General features: G+C 40.0%; 2 protein-coding genes across 4 annotated transcripts in view; both read left to right on the top strand.

Annotated features, from left to right (window-relative positions):
- The window catches only part of pik3r2 (phosphoinositide-3-kinase, regulatory subunit 2 (beta)), a 38,922-nt gene extending 20,583 nt beyond the window's left edge, over nt 1–18,339 (top strand). For all 3 annotated transcript variants that reach the window (XM_032530539.1, XM_032530537.1, XM_032530538.1), the window contains 13 exons: nt 891–965; nt 5,103–5,255; nt 6,748–6,958; nt 7,143–7,228; nt 7,478–7,580; nt 7,778–7,876; nt 8,063–8,243; nt 8,412–8,531; nt 9,389–9,531; nt 9,715–9,891; nt 10,060–10,131; nt 10,291–10,461; nt 11,383–18,339. In XM_032530539.1, the coding sequence (XP_032386430.1) occupies nt 5,111–5,255; nt 6,748–6,958; nt 7,143–7,228; nt 7,478–7,580; nt 7,778–7,876; nt 8,063–8,243; nt 8,412–8,531; nt 9,389–9,531; nt 9,715–9,891; nt 10,060–10,131; nt 10,291–10,461; nt 11,383–11,596 (1,722 nt within the window). In that variant the 5' untranslated portion in view covers nt 891–965; nt 5,103–5,110 and the 3' untranslated portion in view covers nt 11,597–18,339. The remainder of the gene's footprint in view (nt 1–890; nt 966–5,102; nt 5,256–6,747; nt 6,959–7,142; nt 7,229–7,477; nt 7,581–7,777; nt 7,877–8,062; nt 8,244–8,411; nt 8,532–9,388; nt 9,532–9,714; nt 9,892–10,059; nt 10,132–10,290; nt 10,462–11,382) is intronic.
- A 3,602-nt stretch (nt 18,340–21,941) lies between these two features.
- On the top strand, nt 21,942–25,636 carry ifi30a (IFI30 lysosomal thiol reductase a). Its single transcript, XM_032532197.1, has 7 exons — nt 21,942–22,210; nt 23,276–23,464; nt 23,795–23,869; nt 24,013–24,099; nt 24,255–24,407; nt 25,180–25,248; nt 25,391–25,636. The coding sequence occupies exons 1-7, from the start codon at nt 22,082–22,084 to the stop codon at nt 25,454–25,456; spliced, it is 768 nt and encodes a 255-aa protein (XP_032388088.1). The 5' UTR covers nt 21,942–22,081; the 3' UTR covers nt 25,457–25,636.
- Nucleotides 25,637–26,387: the final 751 nt, after the last annotated feature.

Raw genomic sequence — 26,387 nt, 5'->3', positions numbered from 1 at the left:
TCTTGCTCTCATGCCAGCCTTTGCACAAGTGTAGACATACACATGTGGATCCAGTCAGGCAATCACACAGATAGGTAGAAGTGCACACACATTCATGCACACGCACAGTAACTCTCAGTTGGTTAGTGACTTGATATAGATTTCCTACACTGGAGTTTAATGTGGTTTAAGTCAGAACAGTTCTGATTGGACTCACTGAGAGTCCTGCGCAGTGGGTTTGATTCACACTATGGTGTTAACAAATAGCGCTCTGTGGGACTCCATTCACAGTTTTGAGTATTTTTTTTACTGTCATTCCTTTTTTATCTGTCTCTCACACACACACACACACACCTAGAAAAGAACAAACATTGATTGACTCTGCTCTTGTAAATATTGCTTGTGTAAAAGCATTTCAAGGACCAACTCTCCCCCAACTGATTGATCACCTTCTCTCTGTTGTTGGATGTGAGACTAAAATGAAAACAACACACAGCTGAAAGTTTGTGTGGAGTATTTCCAAAACAATTATCTGTCCATGCTTTGTCACATACAAGTTGATGCTTATAAAATGACATTGTCCAGCCGGTAATACAATGTCTGTATTGAGTGTCTCATACCATGGGCTTCCATGTCTTTTACATGGCAGTAAATAATGAAGTCCAAGTCCGGCATGCGTAGAGTCCTCCCCTACATTAGAGTAAGCTTCTGGCTGCAGTGAGGGCTCAGCTTGCATGTGCATTTCATTTTATGGAAATTTGTACTACTAAGTACTATTGCTACCTTTAATTCCCCCTTCTCTTTTCTACTTTGCTACACTTCACTGTGTTCGGTTTCATGTACTTAAATACATTTTTTGTTAGCTCAGTTGTGCGAAAATGTATTCAACTGTTTTTTTCTGTCTTTCTCAGGTTTGGACTGCAAGATATTATACAGGCCAACTGTTTCCTCAGGTTCAGACAGCCCAGTGTACAGCCTGAGCTCTGGTGAGTAAGTCTGAGACAGAAATGTACACCTAATACTAATATTTAATACTAAAATCCAGTATTGGTTGAGCTATACATTAGATACCAAAGTGACTTACAGAAAGTTTCATGGATATTTGTGGAATGTTTTCTAAGCAATGCTGTTTGTGTATCATAAAGTAACTAAACATATTTTAAATCAATGAAAGTGGCCATCTATTGTTGGCCATGTGGAGTACATCTTACCTACCTCATATAAATTTGGAAGAGAATTCAACCCACAACAGAATTGAGCATACAGATTCAGGTTTCTTTCTGGTTGATTAAGTTTTGCCATGGTTTAGTCACGTTTCCGTTTTAGTTGGTTTCATGTTTTCTGTTTGTTTTCAAGGACTTCCTGTTTTATTTTGAAATCCGTTTTTGTCTTCATTCATTTCAGTTCTCTTCCTGCCTTTGTTTGTTTCTCGCCTTTCATGATTATCTGTCCCTGCCTCTCATTTGATTCACCTGTTTGTTTTCAGCTTTCCTAGTTCCCAGTGCTTAAATACTCACCATTCCCACTCACCGTTGCCAGATTGTACTTTACTCTCTCCTCTCTCCTCTCTCCTCTCTCCTCTCTCCTCTCTCCTCTCTCCGGCGATTTCCTTAGTGTTTGTTTTCCCGGTGTTATTTGACTTTTGCCTGTTTCTTGTTGATGATTATTGCCTGCTCCTTTTGTACCTTTGCCTGCATCTATGTTATTGGGACTTTGCCTGTTTCCTCACAACGATTATTGCCTGCTCCTTTTGTACCTTTGCCTACATTGTTCTTGTAACAATAAATCTACTTACCTGTGATTCCCTGTCTGAGTTGTGCATTTGAGTCCACCATTGTACCATGAGAGTACAATCTGGCCACTATGGACTCAGCCGAGTCCTGTTTGGATCCAGTGGAGATTATGTCAGATGAACTGTTGGAGCTAAAGGCAATGTGGAAGGAGGCTAGCAGTGAATATCAAAATGATAGATTTTGGTTGGAGGCTTGTGAGAAGGTGTTGGAGAAACCTTGGTTAGAGGACTCTATTCGTCATTGGGCTATGGGCTTCATCTCCACTCTTACTCTTCCAACTGCTATTAAGTTTGATTCATGTAAGCCTGTTTCTCGGCCTACTAGCATTAGGGCTGTAGGTTTGCTTTTCATAAACCAGCCTGCTCCTGTTTCCACTTCTTATATTTGTGTCATACTTCAGCCTGAAGGAGGGCCAGAGACTTTTGTGACTTTGTTTCAGTATGCTGCAATGTGTGTTAAGAGGACTGAGGAGGCCAAAGCAGCCAGCCTTCTGGCTAGAGGGGAAAGGTCCAGCACAGCTACTAACAGCTCCCCTGAACTCCTGTCTGTCGGCTCTGCGGCTACCTGTTCTGCGGGCAACCCCTACAATGAGCAGTCTTTTGTAGGGACCCTCCTGGCTATATTCCCTGGAACTTGTGGAAGACATAGACGGAGTAAGGGTCAACATGGCTCCTGATGCCATGTCCAGCACCAACCTCTCTCCAGTCCTGAGTCCTCAATTTCCAGCACTCCCAAGCCTGTGGTGTGCAGCAGCCCTGAATCCGCAGTGTATAGACTTCCAGAACCTCAGCCCCCCAACTGGCTACAGTTTCTTGGAACCGTTGAAGCCACAAGAGAGGACGTGGTCGATATGGGTCTCGATGCCATTCCCAGCTTCAACTTCTCTTCAGCCCCGAGCCTGTGTTGTTTGGCGACCGGAGCCCGTGCTGTCCAGCGGCCCCAAGCTGGTGCTGTGCAGTGGGTCGGTGCCCTTGGTGCTGTGCAGTGGGCCGGAGCCCTCGGTGCTGTGCAGCAGCCTTCCAGAACCTCTGCTGACGTGCAGCTGTCCAGAATCTCAGTTGACGTCCAACCGTCCAGAATCTCAGTTGACGTCCAACCGTCCAAAGTCTCAGCTGACCTCCATTCGTCCAGAGTCTGCATCAACTGACCTCCCAGAGTCTACTCTGACTAGTCGCCCAGTGACTTTGCCTTGGTCGGGCACCCCTAAGACTTTGCCTTGGTCAGGCATCCCTGAGACTCTTGTTCCCTGTGTATTGTTGGCGGCCGACTCCAGCTCCTCGTGTTATTTGTTGATCCAACCGATTCCGGATCCTTATGCCTTGTTGGCGGATACTATTCCTGTTGCCTTGTTGGTGGAGCCGCCAATTCCTGATCTTGTTGGCTTATTTGCGGACCCTGGTCCTTCTGTCTTTAGTCCAGCTGGCCCATCTCCTGTCTCCAGCCCAGCTGACCTGTCTCCCGTCTCCAGCCCAGCTGGCCCGTCTCCAGTCGTCAGCCCAGCTGACTCATCTCCTTTCGTCAGCCCCGCTGACCCGTCTCTTGTCTTCAGCCTAGCTAACCCTTCACCTTGCTCCAGCCCAGCTGACCTGTTGCCTGTCTTCAGCCCAGCGGACCCTTTGCCTGTCTTCAGCCTTTCTGACCAGTCGCCAGTCCAGCTCTCAATGAGGTTCTGTCTTTGCCGGCCTGCTTGGTCTACAGAGGGAGTCAGCAATCACTGTTCTGCCTGGCCTCCAGAGTGGCTCTGACGGACTGCAGAGGGATTCCGCCCTCTCCTTCTACCTCCAGAGGGGTATTGCCTTTGCCGCCAGCCGCCAGAGGGGTATCGTTTACGCCTCCAGCCGCTAGAGGGATTAAGGCTTAGCCGTCGGCCTCCAGAGGAATTCTGCCTTTGTGCTCGGCCGTCTGATGGGTATTGCCTTTACTGCCGGTCACCAAAGGGATTCGGCCTTTGTACCCGGCTGTCAGAAGGCTATTGTCTTCGCCTCCAGAGGGTCTTCATCAATCTGTTCAACCTCCTGAGAATTCTTGTCGTCCTGTTCGGCCATCAGAGGAGTTTTGCCTTTGCCGTCGGCCGCCTGAGATCTCTCGTCATCCTCTTTTGCCGCCAGAAGAATTTCACCTTCCCAGCCAGCCGCCTGTGAATCCTCTTTAGCCGTCTGAGGGGTTCTACGTTCACAGCAGTTTGCAGTTATGGACCCGGGACTTAGCTGTCTGCAGCCTTTCTGTTCCGAGAATTCCGGACAATTTTTATGTTAATCTTGATCACGGTAAATATGCAAGTACTTTCGATTGAAAAAAACAACCTGAATCGGTGCAGTGTACAAGCTTCCACTGAGCTAAAATGGCAGTTAACGGGGAAAGTTTTAGAGTGCCTTTGGGCCTCTTAACAGACACACAATGCAATTAATATGTCTGTACAACATGAACAGGGCCCTTACGTAACATCAAGATGCCTTTTGAAATCAGACATTGTTTTAATTCACCTACACTGTCTTGCTGGCGGGTAGCTTGCTTGCCTGGTTAACTGCTAAAGCTAGCTGTTAGCTGCTATTGATAAGTGTCTTCACTAGCATCTTCACTAGCTAACAGCTAGCTCTAGCAGCTAACAGGTAAGCAAGCTAACCACCGGCAAGAACAAGACAGGGTAATTACATTACATTACATTATTAAGTACATTGTGTGTCTGCTAAGAGGCACAAAGGCACTCTAAAACTTGCCCCGTTAACTGCCGTTTTAGCTCAGTGGAAGCTTGTACACATAGCTGCAGCTACTCAGTGTTGCCTGCACCGACTCAGGTTGGGTTTTTTCAATCAAATACTGGCATAGTTATAGTGATCAAGATTGACAGAAAATTGGCCGGTATTCTCCTTAACATAGTCAAATCTGATTGGCCAAGTGTTGCCTATAGTCGACAATTTTTTTTTATCTCATTGATATATATATTGATATATTGATATATTCTAATTTTCTATTAAGAGAGAGCGAGAGAGAGAGAAAGCTGCAAGCCCCAAACCTCTGTTTCTATGTGCCTCCTCCTGCTGATTCAAATAGAATTGTTCATAAACTCAAAAAAATATTTAGCGCTTATATTTAGTGAATTAATTTCAAAAAATAGGCTTTTTATTATGATTTATTGAGAGAAACCAAGCAATTCTATGTAAAACAATTGTTTTATAACTACATTTTCCCGTCACTGTGATGATTTGACTGTAAGGTTGTCAGTCGAATCAGGCTCCTTCCGACGATTCGGGGTCACCCCTAGTTGGGTGGAATGTTTGTCATAAAAAAAAGTTAAAAAGCTAAATAGCTTTGTATTTCTTTGGGCTCCAGAGAGTGAGATGTGTCAGAAAGATGTGGGGTACCTATCGGAGTGTGTCCTGAACTACCTGAGAGACCTCCCGTCCCCCATCATCCCTGCCTGTATCTACACCCACCTTCAAACCGCTGTCACGCTGCAACAACAAGTCCTACAGCAGTCAGCAGGTGGGTCTGATCTCATGAGGAAATGCTTTAAGTTGACACTCTTATTGACTAAACACCCATCTTTCTAATTAAGAAAGGCTGTTATCATCTAGTATGTATCTCTGAATGGTAAGGGTTTGGTAATGGAACATTAGCTGAGGTTTTAGCTAGATACAAATCAGCTCTGTACATTTCTGCTGTGTGCTTTTCCAAAGCTCACCATTATTTTTTTTTACATAAGATTAGCTTTTTTCCAAGGGGATTACAGTTTATGCTGGTTCAGATGACCTTAAACTTTCTTGATATAGATAGGCATAGGCAGTTCATCAGAGAGAAAATTTTGCCATTTTGTTCTTCTTCCATCTCTTTCTTTGTTTTTTTTTGTTGAATAATTCATTTTCAAAGTTACTTGACAAATTGTTTTTATTGTTGCAGGGTATTGCAGTTAAGAGATGGAGCTGTTTTGAATAGTCAGCTGCCATAAAGTATTGAATTTATAATCTGTATTGTTGGAGAATCACACACACCAGTGAGGATCTGCTTTTAAGACTCCCAGCTACATTACCGTATGACCATAACATTAGTTTTACTTTTTCAAAAAAAACTCAAACCGACTGTAAGTTTATGTTCATACATTTCTACCATGAACTGAAACCAGTGGCGCCTGGAAAATATGCATTTATCAATCTAAAAACCCATGGTATGCTCTGGAAAATACTCTACAGTAATGCTAAGCAATTTGCAGTTAATGACCTTAAGCATGCAAAGCCACCAGTATATTTTCTAAAAGAACAACTAAAGTTATATCGTCTTACATCTTTATTGGTTTTAGACTGCTTTAGATCTAGTATTGAGAAAATAACACTTTATTCTAGAAGTCGATCTGTACTTGAAACAGGCAAAATAATGTCATGCTCTTGGTATTTCTTTGCTTGTTTTAAGAAAATATTTTTGGACTCATTAGTAAAAAAATGATTTATTAAGATTCAGATTTTATGCATGGTAGACAAAAAGGAGTTTTTGTGTGGTGTAGGAGTAATAGAATAGCATGAGCCCAAAAAAATAGCTATATGCCTGTGTTAGAAAGGCACCATTCATTGCTTCCCTAACTGTAATTTAAGAATTGCACAAGACCCAAACTGAGTCTTATATACAGCTGACTGAGGTCAGTTGCATGTCAGCGTTGATAGAATAGAGCCAAACATCGGTAGAGGATGAGCTCACTGAGGCATGCTAGCAATTCTTCAGCTGATTCTCCACTGCACATGGGACTCTATGATTTCATTTCAGATATACTGTATACTAGACCTAAGACTTGATGAAGATAAAAGTGGGAATTGGGATTTCTCAAATGAAGGCTAAACTGTATGTACAGACACCTAATCTAGCAGCATATTCTTTGTTAAATATCTTGACTCCCCTGAGAGTTTCCTTATGTGATAAAACCTGATAGAATTGTGATAATAGTTTTATGTATAGATCATCTTCATGGTTATTTGAATATTTTTTCCAGATGGTGCAGCTGCTGGAAGCCATGACAGAGAGGTAAGCCTGGTCCTGGAGAACTCCACCTCCGTCCCTCTCCATCATCGTCTCACCCTGCAGTACCTCCTCACACATCTGGCCAAAGTCACCCAGGCGCAGGCCAGCCATGGCCTGGACACACACACACTCGGGAAGATCTTTGGACCATTGTTGATACGGACAGGCCCCTCCACCCCTTGGTTAGTTTTTGTTGATTTTCATCTTCCACTGTACAGGAAAAACCCTGTACGGTAGAAAGAAAAGCGGGATTAGGCTACTAAACTAAATATGCAAATGCAGAGTCTGAATTAATCAAATTTGTCAGACTGTAAGTTTCAGCTATGTATTTTTAAACTTGCTATTGATTGATTGATTGATTTTCAGGTTGTCAGTGGATGAGGATTTCCCTGCCCTTGTGGTGGAGAGGCTGCTGATAGAGAGAACTACAGAGCAGGACCTCACTCCTCCAGGTATGATATTCTTTAGTAGGGCTACGTAGATCTATGTTTATGTCATAATGCAGCCCAAATAAATGTTCATTTATTTGCAGTAAAATGTTGATTATATTAGCTTTACTACAGTACAAGGTATTTCTGTCATATTTTTAAAAGGTTTCTTGCAGACAACTCTATATGTGTAGGTACATTTTTACCAGATGTGTTAAGTGACTGTTGGGATCCATTCCATTAGTTGAACATGCTTTTCATGTCTGTTTCCAGTCCTTCCAGCAAAGCCAGTCAAGTCGAAAATGGTACCATCTGCCATGACAGACACAAGCAGCCTGCTGAATGATGCTGAGTGGTACTGGGGAGAAATCTCCAGGTAAATTACCAAAATAAATGACTCATACTGTTGATTCTGATCAGCGGTAATACTAAGTTTGAATATACACAAAACAGTGTCCAGAAGTCAATGGTCCTTATTTTACCTATTTAGGAATGTGGGAATGATTAATATTTAGCTGTTAGGATGCAGCTGATCGGGGTTGAATTAAATACTGCATGTCATGGTATTTGCAGGGAGGAGGTGAATGAAAAGCTGCGAGACACTCCAGATGGCACCTTCCTGGTCCGAGATGCCTCTAGTAAACTGGAGGGCGAGTACACTCTCACCCTCAGGTACAGAAACACAACTACCACACCAGTTAGAACGGCAATTGAATAAATACTATAAAAATATAAAAAAAATGTCACATTCAATTAGAAAGAATCAACCTTTGCTGAAAGTTAACGTTCAATCATCATGTGCAGCCATATGTCCTGTTATTTTCTTTTTTCTCATTTGGCTCCTGTCTCCCCCTGCAGGAAAGGGGGGAACAACAAGCTTATAAAGGTTTACCACCGAGACGGGAGATATGGCTTCTCTGAGCCGCTTACCTTCCTGTCTGTAGTGGAGCTCATCAATCACTACCGCCATGAGTCCCTGGCCCAATACAACGCCAAACTGGACACCAGGCTTCTGTACCCTGTCTCTAAATACCAACAGGTTGGCCAAATCTACAAGCCAAATCCCTCTGCAAGCCTCCTTGTGATTTAAAATCCTTGATCTCAGTTTTTGATGAGTAACAATAAGCAGTGCCTGCTTGAATTGTGTTTCATTGTTTCAATTATCAAAGTGCTGTTTTTGCTCTCATCTGCATTTTCCATGGCTCAGTTAGTGAAGGAGAACAGTATAGAGGAGGTGGGAGAGCAGCTGAAGGTCTATCACGAGCAGTACCAGGAAAAGAGCCGCGAGTACGACTCTCTGTACGAGGAATACACACGCACCTCACAGGTATAAGTTCAACACACACACATACACAACATTATGATAAATCTTACTTTGTCTCCTGTTTGTAATTTTTATATACTGCACAAAATATAATCATTTATATGTCTTGAAAACCAATGCAGTATATCCAGACAACAAAACAATAGTGATTCTACTTCAGAAATCTGCTTATAGCCATAATAGAAAATTTAAATGAAAAGGAGAATATAGCTCTTTTGAGTTACTTAACAATGCAACCGTTTTTTTATGAGAATATATTCAAAACACATTAGGTAAAAATATAAATTACATTATGTGCAGAACTCCAGTAGAACTTACAAAGACAGATGTAGATAAGTTCAGGCAGGTGTGGATGTAGTGTGAAACAAACTTATCTTATTAAAGTAAGACAGCATGCTAATAATGTAATAATAACTTTATTTGTATAGCACCTTTAAAACAACAGCTCATAAAGTGCTTTAACAGAAAAAAAAGAATAGCAACAACAAAATATAAATATACACAGCACATCAATACACATAACTATACATACGTAACAAAAGATTTGGGAGTCCTAAAGCACAGGAAGGAGAAAGCTAAGTAGATTGGAGTTAATTGTGAAAAGCAAGTTATAGGAGGACAGTCAGTAAGTGGCGATGAACAGAAAAGCAAGTGTATTAAAATGTGTTTTATGCATGCGTCCGCCTCTGTGTTACCTTTTATATTCCACTAGTAACAGTAGAGTGTCTCAACCAGAGTTTTAACATAATCAGGTAGAAGACCAGATATGTGTGATATCAGCAGCTAAGGAATAAATGACTAATACAATACCTCATCAAATGGAAAGTCACAGTCTGTTTCTCTGTTACTATTTCCCACAGGAGCTGCAGATGAAACGCACAGCCATTGAGGCTTTCAATGAGACCATCAAGATCTTCGAGGAGCAGTGTGAGACTCAGGAACGCTACAGCAGGGAGTCCTTGGAGCGATTCCAACGCGAGGGCAACGAAAAAGAGATTCAAAAGTAAATTTATCTTAATGTGCATGTGATTCTTGATAATCCGGATGTAATGCAATGGATGAATACAACTTGTTTTACTAAACCATAAAGCTGAACCAAAGTGCTAATTTGGAATAGTATTTTGTCAAAAAAAAAGAAATTATTTAGCATTTGCACAAGACATTCATAGCCAATCTCTCAAATCAGGATCCAGAGCAACTCGGAGCGTTTGAAGTCTCGTGTGAAGGAGATCCACGACAGCAAGCGCAAGTTAGAGACAGACCTGAGAATGCAGGTCTCTGATAACAGAGAGATCGACAAGAAGATGAACAGCCTCAAGCCGGATCTCATGCAGCTTCGCAAAATCAGAGACCAGTACCTAATGTAAGAATGAGTTAAAGATTTACTCTGTGTCGGAAGTACAAACAAATGTTGCAAATATAGACATTTATGCACTCCAACACGTTCACATAAAAATGTGAATTTTTCACATATTAACTTCATATCTGCGCATGATGTCAGCATTAAATCTGTTGTGTTCTGGCTATGTAGATGGCTGACACAGAAGGGGACAAGGCAGAAGAAGATCAATGAATGGTTGGGCATAAAGAATGATGCTGATGAGTAAGTTTTTGAGATGAAGTAACAGCTCAGCAACTTGTGTTGTGATGACTGGGTGCCGCATGATCTCCACCTGTAATTTAGGGAGTGGCTGGAGCTCAACGGTTTAGTCATTATATGTCCTGTGATTGAGTATCTGCTGCTTTATTTCTGTGTCTCCAGTTCCTACTCGCTGGAGGAGGATGAGGGTTCACCCCACCATGACGAGTGTACCTGGTATGTGGGTGACATCAAACGCACCCAGGCTGAGGAAATGCTGAGAGGCAAATGTGATGGGACCTTCCTCATCCGTGAGAGCCAATCACAAAAGGGCTCCTATGCCTGTTCTGTAGTGTACGTTTTGTCATCATTTTCTATTTTTTAGTATGATAATCTCTTTATTTATCCACTTAAATAACTGACCCAATTTAGAAATTGTTAGTTTAATGGCATGATATTTACTAACTCCAAACTAGGGCTGTCCACCTTAACACAAATTTGTTACACACCACTTATTGTTTTGATGCATTAACACAGGTTCTGTTATAATTGATAATGAAGCCCCTAGACATTATGACTGGAGAGTTTTAAATATGTCATATTTCAATAGATTTTCCCGGTAATTGTTTTGTCATGTTAATTGGTTTCCAATAATAAATATACACACCTTTTTAAGGTACATTTTGAATAGATGAAAATAAAGTGCAAAAAGCGATTACTCACAATTAAATATTTTCAATGATTAACAACCCAAATCCAAACACTATAATATGCATTGTCACTGTAATCTTCTAGCTATGATAGGTTCACTGCATAGTTTCTCACCACCCTGAGGCACTAACATCTCAACACAAAGTGTTGTGATTGATAGTGGGTTATAATCAGTTTGCAAGTGAGCAGAAAAGTCAAAATGGGAAAGTAAAAGTAGGAGCATCAAGACATCTTACACTAAACGAGTGGTGCCTGACTTAAGCTCCCCTCATTGTAAGTTCTCACAATAATTCTCCTCAATTAAAATCATTAATAGACCTTTTTCATGGCAGACATTTTGAGTCGGCATAGCAGGCACAACCAACTTTCCTCTACGGGGTTTCCATCAAGTGTCCCAGTAAGCCAGGCCTGTGAGCAAGCATGCACAATACTAGGACCCCGGAACTAGATCAGCTAAATGGAATGCCAAAATGCCTGCTATGAAAAGTAATGTATAAATTGACAAAAATCTTACCTAGGCCAATGTGGAGCAACTGTAACAATGATATCTGTCTTTCTTTCCAGTGTGGAGGGCGATACCAAGCACTGCGTCATCTACAAGACGGCCACAGGTTATGGATTCGCTGAACCCTACAATCTGTACTCATCCCTCAAAGACCTGGTGCTCCACTACAAAAACGTCTCTTTGGTCCAACACAATGACCAGCTAAATGTAAATCTGGCCTACCCAGTCCTGGCCCGTTCTCAGAACCAGAACCAGAACCAGCACTCAAGATGAATTATCCACCATCAGTGTACACGCCAACCAGTGTGGCGAAACGGAATTTCACTCATATGCATTGAGAAAAAATAATCCTTTGAACAGTGCTTGTTCTTGTTTAAGTGGCAAAGAGAAATAGAGTCAAAATAGATTCAAATTCATACGTTTTGGTGCTAATCTCCTGCACCAACCCCAGTCCAGCAAAGAGCACTCCTTGCTTCCAGCATGGTTTCAAAGTAAACACACTACTACCGGTATTAAAGCACTGTACGGTTAGCCTGGCTAACGCAGTGAGGAGAGTGTTGCATTAGCCAGCCTTGCCTGTACAGTGTCAGTTTTGGAAAAAAAACTGTGAGAAATTCACAAGAAAATAAAGCAAACAAAATGTGTTTTTCAAGATCATGGAGAAGAGGAAAGAAACCAGATGGAGGGATGATGGGAAGATTTACAGGAGGCACTTTTGTTTTTTGCCTACACACGTAATAACTGTCCATAGACAAAGGCCCGATCTGTCATCCCCAGACTGCCTGCAAACTCTGTAGACAAAAGCCTGAGCTGTCATCCACTGAAAGGACTGGCTTGGCTGAAACAGGCTGCTCGCTTCACACCTAAAGGCGGCTGAAAAACCGTGGACCACAGGGTGTAGTCACTGAAGGCGAGAGGGGTGTGGGAGGGAAGTAAATAGCTGGGGTTCATGTTTTTATGGGTTTTGAAAAGATTGATTCAATTTAAAGCTTGCGTACGTGCCATAGTAATAGCTTTGAATGACCACAAGCCTGTGTCACTAGAAGGGGGCATGTCGAGGTTGAAAGAAGGAAGGAGAGAATGAATGGCTGTCGACATAGACAAAGCTTTAAAAAAAATACACACATATAGGTATATTTTCTATGAAATTATCTTTATTTCCAACTGCTTTGGCTTGTTGCCGTCTCTCTCAGTGGGCCTCCTTTTGAATTGACGAGGTACAACATACAGTAAATACTGTACTGCAGGATAAAAATGCATGGTACAAATTTGGTATATTGTGAATATAGAATTTTAATCACAATACACTAGATGGAGAGGTACATTGATAAATGCAGTTCCACATGATTCAGGTTTCCTTGTAAATGGAAATTGTGGAAAGCATTAAGCGTCTATTTGTTTCAAACTTCTTCCTTCTTTTTTCATCCTATTTGATACTGTAGCATCTGTAGCCATTGACTTAGGGCATAACTGTTAGTTCTCCTCTTACGTGTCTTGTTTCTATATGCTGAAGACACTTGCAGAGCATCAATCTATGTGATTATTGTAACTTCGGTACTGTATTTGCCTTGTCTCTAGTTAGATTAGACTGTTTTAGCGGTACAATGTCTTTGCAGATGTTTTGTTTTTTTAATGCAGATTTACTTGCGGTACTTTCTTTCTCCCTTTCACACTTCACTGTTCATTTCATCACAAGCTTGACTCTGAGAGCTGTAGAACATTTGATGTACAAACAAAAGAAAGCAGTAATATAACTCATGTACAGTATATTTCAGACACATGCAGTCAGTGTATGTGACTACACAGTTTCATAACTGTGTTTCTTTATGTTTTCAGAATATTTGCTATGCTCTTAGATTATGTTTAAGGAAGCACAGTACCCAGCTAATGTGAGCCAAATGAAGGATGTCTTTTCATGTAGCAAGAAAGAGAAAAAAAAAAAAAGAACCAGGCCTTTCGCCATTTAGCATGGGCTCTGTGGTCTGAGAGATTATCTAGTACAGTATGCATGGAGTCCTTCATTTGGATTGTTGTTTTTCCTGTTTCACTTGGCACCAGTGGTTGATAATTCTACTTTTTGTACTGCAAATACAGTATGATGTGTGGTAGTACTATGCACAACAGAGTCATATATGGATACTACGTTTTTAGATTTACACAGACAGTGTTCTGAGATCAGTCTCCTCCCTCTGTTCTGTGCTGTGGCAGTGGATTTCTCCCATTTCCCTCACGTCCATTTGGCTTGAGGTAGAGATTGTACCATCGTGTTTCTATGTCACCTTCAAAGCACAGTTTGTTTGTGCAGGGTTATTCAGTAATGGCTGTGTGGTCGATTAAAATGAAAAGAGGTGTCACGGGATGCCGCTTTTAAATTTGATTAACATAGTTGATTTCTTGAGAGAATAAATGCAAAAAAAAAATCTCAAAAACTTCTAATATGTAGTAGACTCAGATTGCCAAAAAGAGAAAGAAAAGTATTTTTGTAGAAAAGCATAGAAGAGTCAAACGGAAAGTTTTAGAATAAAAAAATGCACTGTTTTTAAAGGTTGCACATTTGGCATTTTGGATTTGTTTTAATTTTTGTTGGAGAGGGATAGAAATTGAAGTGAGATGTTCACCTCCTCTTCTGGTCATGAAAGTCACATATCTATGTTTCATCTTAAGACCTAAGCTTCCAACAAACACATTTGTTTTTACCGCATAGTATCATTTCTGTTTATGAAATGTTGATTCACAATTTTCAGGTAGCGACATTTTTCCAAGCAGACAAGTCGCATTTTCAAATGATACCTAACTCGGCCTGAAAAGTTTGAATCGAGACGTCATTTTGATTTCAGTCAGGATGAATCAGTAGGTAACGGCGGTGCTTCTGATTAGAGGGCTATAAACACATGTGAGCGAGAAAGATTAGAAGTGCCTTTAGTCATTGCGATGAGCTCGTATTCTCCTCATTGTCATTGGAGCGTCGCTCTACAAGATCGTGCCACCAATACCATTTGCTGTGCCCCGTCGTTCACACATTTACCATTTATCAAAGACAAAATGGTATTTTGTGTGTGTGTGTGTGTGTGTGTGTGTGTGTGTCAGCTTGAGCAAATCTGAGCACATTCTAGATTTTAGTTGTGCCTCTTTTGTTACATCTATAGTTGTTGCTTTTTCCTTATTTCTATGGTGGGGGCTGTACAGTAGCTTGGTGCTCTCTCTCACTGTGCACCAAAGCTAGATTTCTTTGGTGTGTTTTTTTTTTTTATTTGTCTGGTATATTTTTGAGAAATCTCAGATAAGATAGAAATGTGAACCGTACACATCCGTGGCCCAGCCCAGTTGTTTGAAGCTCATTTGATAAGCTCTCAAGTTAATGCATGCAACATTTCTCAGTGTTTTATATTAAGAGTCAGTTCCTTTGCGAACAGGCAATCTGGTTGAGTCACCCGCCACTGCTGACACATCCATTATCCAGTTTGTTGGACCAACACTTTTGTGACTGCACTTTTTTTCTGTTCCACACACTCGTGTGTCAACACCCAACAACCATAAACTCAGACAGTGGTGAAGCTCAGTTGTCAATAGTGTTTTAGTTGATAGTTTTAGGGCTTTCCACACAGTATATCAGGAGTGATTGACAGTTTTCTTTATGATATACAGTGTACAGTATATGCTTTTAGTATTTTTGCGGTCAACAGCTGTCATGTACAGTAATTCTGATGCTTTTTGGCTGATTGCAATGTTTTCATTATAGAGTTAGTTTTACTATATGGACTGTGTAAACTGTAATACCTTTCAAATCAACTTTAAGGATGACTCATTATGCAATTTGTGTCCACACAGGAAAATTGTCCAACTTAACAAGACCAATAACATTGTTTTTCCTAAAGGATCAGTTCACCCAAATCCCACATTTAACTATCAGTGATATCGAAACATGCAGATTTTGAAATATCAATCTTTTTAATTTTCCTTGGAACTACTTTCTACTGAAGAAATAATCCCTAAGAAAACTCTTCACAGTGAAGTCTTTGGATTATCCAGAGTAACCAAAACATTGTTTCCTGGAAAGACAAACTGCTGTTGATTATTTAATTGAAAGTAAACCTAAATGCATGGCTAGGTGTACATTAAGTCCAAACTTTAGTAAACCAACCATTTACAAAACCATGCTAATGGGTTGCAGCTGGTCTTGTTTCAAAGAAGTTCATGAACCAGCTGGTTCTTTTCCATGTAAGCAATTTGATCAATGGTTTTCAGTTGCTTAAAGGAAAGTAGAAATGTAGAGCTGAACAGCTTCCTGCGTCACTTGTTAAGATGAACATTTTTGCAGTAAACACTTTGATCTGCCATATATGCCATGTTAAGCACAGATGTTCAATAGTTAGAAGCAATGCAACTTTAGTAGCAATGAAACCAGGTCAGGCATTGAAACGGGCAGAAGATGAAGACTTTATTGCGTATTGACTTGGAGTTAAGACTTTTAGCCCACTTTTGGTAGAAGTTGCTCTGAAACGCAAAGCTTTCATCCTGCTCATCTAGTAGATATGCATTTGTGTCGGAGCTTCTTGAAAAACATTTTTCTATATGACAAATTATCATTCAAGAAATAAGATATTTTTTCATCGGCTTTGGTACACTGTAAATGATACTAATTGAAATGGCCTCACACACAAAGCACATCTTTCACTGACTACAAAGAAACATATATTAAGGTTTGAAGAATGAGAGACATACTAGAGAATAAATATTTTGAAATATATACTTAGATATCTATATTTTTGAATGATGTCATTCTGATTTGGATAGGGCTTGAAACAAATCAGAACGAGGCTTTGACGTGAACGTGATCTTCAGACTTCTGCGGGTGCTTCGTATTGAGCAGTTATTAAAACGCAAGCATTTTTACTATCCGCTTCATCACGATCAGCAACCAACAGTTTAACGACATACATGTAATATCTATTAAGCATGATTATCAGGTACAGTCAGAGGAAGAAGCAAGCCCATGTACATGTGTTAATATGTACAGAGCTGAGTCTATATGTTAAACGCAGTCTTGGCTGCTTTGCATTTTATTAAATATTTGAGAGGATTTTTTTTTTTTTTTTTTTTTCTTGGAACGCAAGTTTTGTCATTTTTGTCATTTGGAAGAATCTGGTTTTTGTGTGTAAACAGAGTGTTAAGGTTCCACCGCAACACCTCCAGTAGGAGGCTGCCGCAGAGATCCACCGCCGACTGGACGCTGATGCTGGGACAAAGTGACCATCTTACAGCTGATCGTCCTTTGGGAGATCTCTGTGGTCGCTCAAAGTCAAAGTAAAACCTGGTGACCTGACAGAGTAAAGAGGTACATGATCAAACAGTTGGAGATCACTCCTTCACGCAGATCTTTGTACATGGAAGGTGTTCTTTTATGGTGCCTGAGTATATATTTTTTGTATTTGGCTTTTTAAAAAAGCTGATAGATTTGTCTGTCCAAGTGTTGTTTTTTTGTTTTTTTTTGGTTTGTTCATATCTGTTAATGATAACCTTACAGAGCCTATAAAGAAAAAAATAAGCTAGCTTGAATTTTTTTTCCTCCGTACAGAAAAAAAGAAAAGAAAATACAAATGTTTACAATATGTAATTAACCAAATAGTAAAAATGCGTTTGAGAATCTGTCTGTCCCTCAAAGTGGCAGTGATAGATTGATTTATATTTCTTTATTTCCTCTGTCGTTTTAAACTTGAAATTGTTTGTTGTTTCGGTTCGTTACTCTTTTTTTTTTCTTCTGACTTATGAAAACAGTGCTCCCTCAACTTCAAAATAATAACTCAACAAGATTCATGTTTTCATAATACTCATCAGGCTTTGTCATTCTTTACCTGCTGACTACTTCACCTTACACTGAGCCGTGTATATGCAGGACTGAATCGTAACTTGAGACGCTGTCGCATCTTTTGCTGTTTGTAATATGTACAGGACCGTAGATTTCAGCAGGACCCTGCCGGGTGTTTCTCTGGTAAGGACTCAGTTAAAAGAATTTATATGGGGTGACACCCACACGTTGTGAATAGCAGTAAAAACACGCCACTTGGTGATCTTGCTTGAGTACAGTTTTAGTACATAAACAGTTGGAAGTTCAGGAATTACTATCAAAAGCTATCCTATACATATCTTGATTTTGCACTACAAAAGAAATAATACTCAAAGGAAAATGGTTAACTAATTTCTAAGACCAAAATGTACCCACTACAGTCTCAGCTTGTGTGATTTCCATATCAAATATGATGTACAACAACGGCACTTTTCATTTCCCCTTGTTCTGCCTGTGTTCAGTCTTCTCACACCATCACTGCTCGGTCTGCTTCAGTTTGACCTGAAAGCGTGCCGTTTGTGTGATTATTCTGATGTGAATGTTGTAGTGCTTTTCACTGGTGTACAGTAGTTCATATTCAAGACCCGACTCTGAACGTTGGAGACCAGATTGGCAGTGATCCATCTGGCAATGGCCTGGGCAACATTACAGAGCAGCAACAATTTAAAAACATGCATATCCACATTTTTACACTCATAACAAAGCAACGTCTTGTCTGCTTTGCTTTACCATGTTGCTCGACAAGTTGCCTGATGTGTCACTGCCTCAGAAACAGCAGATACAAGGTTCTTAATGCGTAGTTATCAATGATGTGGTCTGTTATTTCTTTCAAAAAACAATGAATGGAATTGAATGGGGCAGTCAAATAAAGCTACTCTACACCAAAGTGCAATTGAACTCAGAGGGAGCACTGTTGTTTCAGCCAGTAGAGGCCTATTGGCTGACGTGTGCCCAACCCCTATGCACGAAATGGTTCTTCTTCTCTTCTGTTGTGTTATCCTCCCTCTGTTGGTCTGTCTTAATTCAGATGTGACATTTTCTTTCTTTCTCTCTTGTGTACAGCTTGCTTCAGAGTTGTGTTTGTCCTCAGACAGGTACTCTTACATCTGTACGGTTCTTTCTTTAGGCTGATGCAATGATTTTAAAAGACAATAAAAGATATATAAAATGACCTTTGCTGTTGTCTGATTTTGTGTTCTTTATGTTCTTTGCTTCATAAAGCTAAGCCTATCCTAATAAACTTCCACATGCTGTACTCATATATTCTTGTCCTAGTTATACTCTGGCTGACTTTGCTGGACTTAAACATGATGACATCGCTCATTTGTAGCATTTGTCCTTTACACCTTTACAGGGCCGTTTTTAAAATGCCAGACTATTTGTTCAGTTTGGTTTGGTTTGGTTCACCCAAATTAAAGGCACCATGTGGATTGTTTGACCACTTGCAGTGCTATGGAGCAATGTTTTTAGAAGTGGGTCTCCATTTTGTTTGTATTATGCACCCACCCAATGACATGTATGCATGCTCTGCTTACAAAAATGGCCCACCAACAATGCACCTACAAAGGCAGCGAAGAAGACTGGCAGCAAGCCACCACAGATTAAAAACAAAACAAAAAAACATGCAGGATTTGACATTTTTAAAAGTGATCTTGCAAATTCTTTATGAGGAAAGGACTGCATTTAAAACGTTTGCTAAGATTCATGGAGACACACAATGCATTTTGGTGAGAAACACTTCAAGAAACCTTCACATAAAACTTAAGAAAAATCCCTTTCTCAACTTTAACAGTTTCATTGGAACTTCTTCCCTAGAAAGCAACTCGAATGAACACTGTTGATAAAGAGGTCTTTAACCAGAGTGACCAGGACATTTGTTTTCCAGAAAGATATTGTTACTGACTTCTTCTTTTTTTTAAAATACAATCCTTAAAGGTCCCATTGCATAACAATTTCACTTCATGAGGTTTTAAAACATTGATGCACGTTCCCCCAACCCGCCTATTGTCCCCCAGTGGCTAAAAAATGGCGATAGGTGTAAACCAAGCCTTGGGTATCCTGCCCTGCCTTTGAGGAAAAAAAAGCTCAGATGAGCTGATCTGGAATCTTGCCCCTTATGACCTCATAAGAGACCAGATTCCAGATTGGCCCTTTCTCTGCTTTGCCCGCCAAGAGAATTTGGTCCACCCATGGTTTTCAAACGAGCAAAGGCCTCACACCCAGCCTCCACCAGATACAGTATTAGGGGACCACTAAGGTCTATATAAAAGAGACTTCAGATCTGGGTGATGGAGGGGACCACTAAGGTCTATATAAAAGAGACTTCAGATCGGTATTAGGGACCACTAAGGTCTATATAAAGAGACTTCAGATACATGTATTAGGGGACCACAAGGTCTATATAAAAGAGACTTCAGATCTGGATTAGGGACCACTAAGGTCTATATAAAGAGACTTCGATACAGTATTAGGGACCACTAAGTCTATATAGAGATACTCAGATACAGTATTAGAGGACCACTAAGATCTATGTAAGAGACTTCAGATACAGTATTAGGGGACCCTAAGGTCTATAAAAGAGACTTCAGTACAGTATTAGGGGACCACTAAGGTCTATATAAAAGAGACTCAGATACAGTATTAGGACCACTAAGGTCTATCTAAAAGACCTCAGATACAGTATTAGGGACCACTAGGTCTATATAAAGAGACCTCAGATAACAGTCTATATAAAAAGACCTCAGATAACAGTATTAGGGGACCACTGAGGTCTATCTAAAAGAGACCTCAGATACAGTATTAGGGGACCAGTATGGTCTATATAAAAGCATTCAAAGAGCACCCGGTCACGGGACCTATAATGTCGTGAGAACCACAAATGATATTTTGCATTCTCTTTCATTATATAGGGGTTTTCAATGAAAACCTGGGCAATGAAGACCAAAACTATCTGAATGCCTAGATACCACAAGAGGGAAGAGAGAAAACATTGTGTGACTTTCTCGTACAGTATAACACAAATACGGCAAAGGCAAACATACAATATACAAGAAGCACAGATGCATTACTGCACGTTACTGGTTTAGTTTTATCTGAAACATTCTGGGCTAAAACGGAGAAGCGAAGCAGAGAGGAAGCAGAGTGAGTCATGCAGTTGGGTCGTGTCCTCCCTGCTTTTTTTGTCTCTTTTTTAGAGGAAGGCAGAGAGAGATCATGTGAGCGTCACCAGGTAAAACCTTTCATAGTGTCCAAGGGTTTATAATATTTTGCTGCAGTGCGTGTTTCTCAGGACCCTTTTGTGTAATTAGTAATTTATTAAGTTTTTAAACACCACTGTTACATTGTATTCAACATTGTAGTCTGCATAACAATTGACATCTTAACCTATATCCCATAGTGATGATAGTTTGAGTAAAAAAATAAAGGATTTAGCCAAAAGAGGTAATAGAAATCAACTAAAAGATAACAAAAAAATAAAAATAAAATAGAAAATATTTAAATAAATAAATAAATAAAAACACATGGATCAAATGTACAGTTTTACTATAAGCACCGCACTCTCATCTGTTAGCAATATTATATATTGCACATATTTTCCCCATTTCGCCAGCTATTTTTCTGCCCTGTCCTTGATGTTGAAAGACATTTTTTCATATAAAGCCACTTTTGCCAGCTCCATGCTCCACTCCTGGAAAGAGTTTCTCATTTTTATTTGTTTTCCAACCATTATACCGGTCTGAACAAAGTCCGCTGCCCCACATCTCAGGACCCTTCTTGAGCAAGACCTTTGGACTAAGGAACTGAGCTGAGGCATGCCATTGCTTTATGATTAGCCGGGTGATGTGTAAATCATGCCAGTACTATCCCATAAAACAACAAAGTTGGTGAACTGATCACGGGACTGCAACTCCTCCTAAAAAAGTTATTTGTGCAAGAGCAGTTGCTACACAGGAACTTATTGACTTATAAACAACAGGATGATATATAAACAACACGACAGCTGTGGTTTAGGTGTACTCAATTTAACTTCCTCTCTATTAGCAATATACACTTAATCCAGTGTATGCAGGAGTAATTGAAGTACCCTAATGCAACTCAGAGGACACAGTAGTGTGATGGCAATGCATGTTGTTAAATTTGGTTTTTAAAGCTTATGTGATAAAATGATTAACTCATGCTTAACATTTTTACCCGGTTTCCAGTCTGTTCCAAGACTTGTAAAACCAGTGTTGCAGTGTTGAAATGCAAATAAGCAGCCTACATTTACTTCCTCTTTATTGGCTGAATACACTTAATCCAGTGCATAGGAGTAATTTAAATAGCCTACCTTAATGCAACTCGGAGGACACAGTAGTGTAAACTCAGTGCATGTTGTGAAATGAAGTTTTCAAAGCTTTTGTGATCAAATGCTCAAAGTTTTTACCTCCTTTCCGGTCTGTTCCAAGATTTGTGAAACCAGTGTTAGAATGCAACTAAGTAGCCTGCATTCTACAGGATACTACAGTGTGGAAGGATGTAAAGAAATACTTCCTCCACCACTGTGTGAAACAATGTTTTTTGATTGTCACATTATTTCCTTCTGAAAGGCACGCACTATCAGGATGTACAAACTTGTGCTGAAACGTATGTCCACACAAATCTCATGACATTTTGACTCATTTCTGTAGAATCAAATTCTTCCCCAAACCAGCAGCAGCGAGGGCTCTCTCGCTCGCTCAGCAGGAACTCTCGCTAGTTACAAGTGACGCTGTCATGATTGTATGATCGAGAGCCAATCAGTAAATAGAAAGCCCTCACGAGGAAGTGTTGGTGCCGTATTTAAAGTTGCTCGGCACAGTTTGTAGGTCAGTGTTGTGTTACCAACATTGGTGTTTTTTATTGTTCCAAATTGAAGTTCTGTGCTGCAACTCAAGATGAAGGCTCTTCTGCTGCTCGTTTTAACTGTTTGGTTAAATGTTCAGTACGGCGGTTGCGCTCTCTCCTCATGTTCCCATCCTCCATCAAAGTGGTGCTCATCTCTGGACTCAGCTATCCAGTGCGGGGTAAGATTATTAGCTATGTATTAGGGGGCTTTTATCTTATTATCTTATTTTATGACCACTTCAATTATCTTTTTGAATGGCGGCGTTTGTTGACATCACATGACACACCATGTATAGTTCCGGTGTCGTCCACGTCTTTCTAAATTACTGTTCTACAAAACTGCTTCAGTAATAATAACGTTATTAACTATGTGACTAGACGCTGCTATGTGACCAATTAGCTAGCTAGCTTAGCTCACTTTTACCGGTGGTGAAACTACAAACTTCACAACACCAGTGACCCTTTTGTTTTGACCATAGTTTCTCCTTGAGCCTGTTGTAAGTACAAAATAACACTTCGAAGGGACCAAATACAGCAATAACGTTACGTTACTAAAGTTGAAACAATGAAACGTTAGCATGAAATGACATTTCGAGTTTGTTACTAACGTCAGCATTCTTCCTCCACGTCACTCATAAATCGTCGTGTATTTACTGTCGCTCTAAGTATTACAGGGAACGATATAATACACTCATGGAACAGGTAACGTTACCCAAATGGTATTGTGTTTGTATAAAGTGGGTAACGTTAGTAGGCTATACAACAATTTAGGGAAGGAGGAAGTAAAAACTTCAAAAAAAGGTTTCCCCCTTCACACAATAGACTCTCTTTCTCTATCTCTCTCTTTTGATTTTTTCCAATACCAATTTGCTTTATTGGCATAACAAAATCAATACATCTGTGTTGCCAAAGCATAGAGGGAAACCACAAGGAGGACATAAAAGTAAATACATCAGATACAATGAAAGTTAAAAAAATAATTATTTCTTTCATTGAAGATAATAAACAATCTCTGTCTCTATTTTTCCCTCTGATACAAAAGGATAATGGCACCAAACTATCGATTGAATTTCAGAAAATATAAAAACTTTTACCTCTCGCAATATTTTCACCAAATGAAAAGTGGCTTGACCCAGCAGACACACACACACACACACACACACACACACACACACACACACACACACACACACACACACTCGAAGTAAGTAAGTAAACCTTCTCACTTTTTCCCCCTTGTGCAGGTTTTGAAGCAGTGCCTTGAGTCTAACTTCACCAGGTCCCATCAGACAGCAGATCAAGTGGAGGTGGGGCTTTACTATGAAAGTCTGTGTCCTGGCTGCAGAGGTTTTCTCACTGAGACGCTCTTACCCACCTGGGTCTTGCTGAACGATATCATGTCTGTAACTCTGGTGCCTTACGGCAATGCACAGGTAAGCAGTGAACAATGCAACTTAATATACTGAGATTGTACTTTCTCAATATATTATGGAGTGGGTGATAGTGTTGTCCTGAAAAGATAAATAATGTTATTTTTTTTACTTAAAAAAGGACCAACTAGAATAGATCCAAGAAAAAAAAAGCCTGAGTAAAAACAAAATCATCACACGTCACAGAATCATCAAACAGACAGGATTATCCTAAAGTTGATTTCCCTTGAACGTTACTGGAGAGAAAGTGATAATAATGTGACGTACATATATTATAAATAAATATCAAGAAGTGTGTTTAGTTATAAACCTGTTCCCTTTATCCCACCCCAGGAGAAACCTGATGGACAGAAGTACATTTACGAGTGCCAGCATGGAGAACAGGAATGTCTGGGCAACATGATTGAGGTAAAGTCACACACCAAGAGAGAAAACCGCTGAATAATACTGTAACTACAATTCAGAATCATGTAATCATAACAAATTTTAATAAATAAATAAATACATACTAAACAAATACTCTATCTATCTATCTATCTATCTATTCTCAGACTTGTTTATTGAACATGACAGACGTTGCTTACCAGATCATCTACTGCATGGAATCCTCCACTGATGTCGTCAAAGCAGGCGAGAGCGTAAGGAAGTCTGTGTGTGTGTGTGTGCACGCACGCATTCATTTCCCCAGTCATTTGTCTCTCACAACAGTCTGCCTTGTCTTTTCGGTCACTGCCACTTCCCCAACGTATTATTTATTATTTCTGTGTTTATTTCCCTACACTGGTGTTTGTAGTGCGTGAACCTCTACAGCCCTACATTGAGCTGGGACAGCGTCATGAAGTGTGTGAAAGGGGATGCGGGAAACCAGCTGATGCATCAGAATGCCTTGAAGACCAAAGCCCTCAAGCCTCCCCACCAATATGTGCCCTGGGTGACAATTAATGGGGTAAGCCTCCTGTTCATTTAACGGGGAAACCTATGGTCCGTGGGGAAAAAAAACTAGGAGACCACTTGAAACTATAACTCTTCAGACCTGAATAGAACACATCATTCCTGACTTCCATTTCCATCCTGACTTACTTTAAAGCCACTCTCCCTGCAATGTCCCCATTCTGCCGCTGCCAATGATGCTTATTTTTCAAACAAGTGATGCTGCATTTACAGTGATGATATGTTAGTGGTTCTTTTGACACTTGATCTGCCCAAAGCTTCTATGTGTGAGTGAAAGAGAGCTGTGACTGATAGGTGGGAAGCTACATTTGAAGTAATTCAACATGATAAAAATATAAAAACATTTCAAAACAAAGTTTCAATTGAGATTTTGTTATTTAGTCCCCTAACTGTATTTTATTTCTCTATGAGAGTATTACTACATTTTCTTACAAGCCTGTTTGACGGTAATTATTAAGTTGGACTGTGAGAAAATCATAAGCAGCAGTCTTGGTGCCAAGGGGTGCTCCTGATAAGGAGTGGCCAAAGATTTTCTGACCTTTACATTACCATCCCTAAAAATCTTCATATCAAGACTGTATCTGCTACCATACACTTTGCCTCTTTAAGTAAGGTGACATGTAGCTCGGTTATTTCATATGATTATCTGTCATTTTTGTCCACACCTGTCAATCTGCTGTGGAAAAAGTCAACTGTATACCTGCATCCTTTGCCCAAATGCTACGTGTTTATAGCCTTTGGAAAACTCATTTGTTTTTAATTTACAGGAGCACACCGAAGACCTGCAGAACAAGGCCATGAATTCTCTATTCACACTGGTCTGCAGCATGTACAAGGTACAGTTTATGTCAATCAAATCCGAGCCATTCATAAACTCCATGTTATGCAATTCCCCATTTTAGGGAAATGTTACTGTGTGTTTATAAAAACAGTTCATCATTTTGTTGACCATTTAACAAACTCTACACTTGTTTTTAGGGCACCAAGCCTGTGGCCTGCGTAGGGGGACAGAGACACTACAGAAGCTATTGCCACAATGAGTGAAGGAGCAGCACTGCACATGCTTGCTGTGTTCCAGGTGTGGCCACTACATAAGGAACATTGAGAAATGTCATCAAATATTTGTTTAATCTGTGATTTTACAATCTGTTACTATAAAGGGAAGAAAAACAAATCACCTCACTTTTTAATTCACAGATTATAAATACAATTTACTTTCTAAAAGATAAATGTGTCATCATTGAAATGATATCTTCTGAAACCATAAATCCTTTTTGTTGCATTTTGACTCAATATTAGTGTTCTGGTATGTGCAGTGTCCTTTGCAAAAGTCCGATGAAAGACAGTGCTATCGCTGTCCTTTAGATGGCGCCATATCTCATAATCTTCGGTTAAGTCAAAGTTTATGATTCCGCCAGGGGAACTTCCTCTGTTACCAGAGGTAATGAAACACAGAAACATTAATCATGTCACACTACTGTCTTAAAATGTTTGTTTGGTTTGCTAGTTCCTTAACCCTGAGCCTAGAATAGTCTGCCAGATCATCCTGAGAGAGATTTTACACGGTTGATTCAATGTTCAATAACATGTTATTTAAAAACTAGAGATGCAAAGTATTCTAAATAACATGTTGTATACAAAGTACATGTCAATATTTTATGCATACCAGAAATTCTTACCAAAGGCTCTAAAATTAAATGAGTGGTTTTATGAGTCACATCTGACTTTATGTCCTGTATTTGGTTTTTAAGCCTGCGTTCATGTGGATGTGCAGCAAGAGGGGCAGGGTCATTAAAGTTCACAACGTCTCCTGAGGAGAAGCATGGACTTAAATGCACTTTGAAATAGTAAATCCATCCAAAGTTGTGTGTATGTTGTTAAAAAAATATCACATGAGGCAGCAGCTTGATTAAAGCCAGAGACTTGCCTAACCAGAAGGTCTGGAGGCACGACGTCCACTGATTCCACATTCAGA

This window comes from Etheostoma spectabile, chromosome 12 (assembly GCF_008692095.1).
Source record: "Etheostoma spectabile isolate EspeVRDwgs_2016 chromosome 12, UIUC_Espe_1.0, whole genome shotgun sequence".
Lineage (NCBI taxonomy): Eukaryota > Metazoa > Chordata > Actinopteri > Perciformes > Percidae > Etheostoma > Etheostoma spectabile.
The sequence above is the reverse complement of the archived record's forward strand: the minus strand, read 5'-3'. Positions and strand labels throughout refer to the sequence as shown.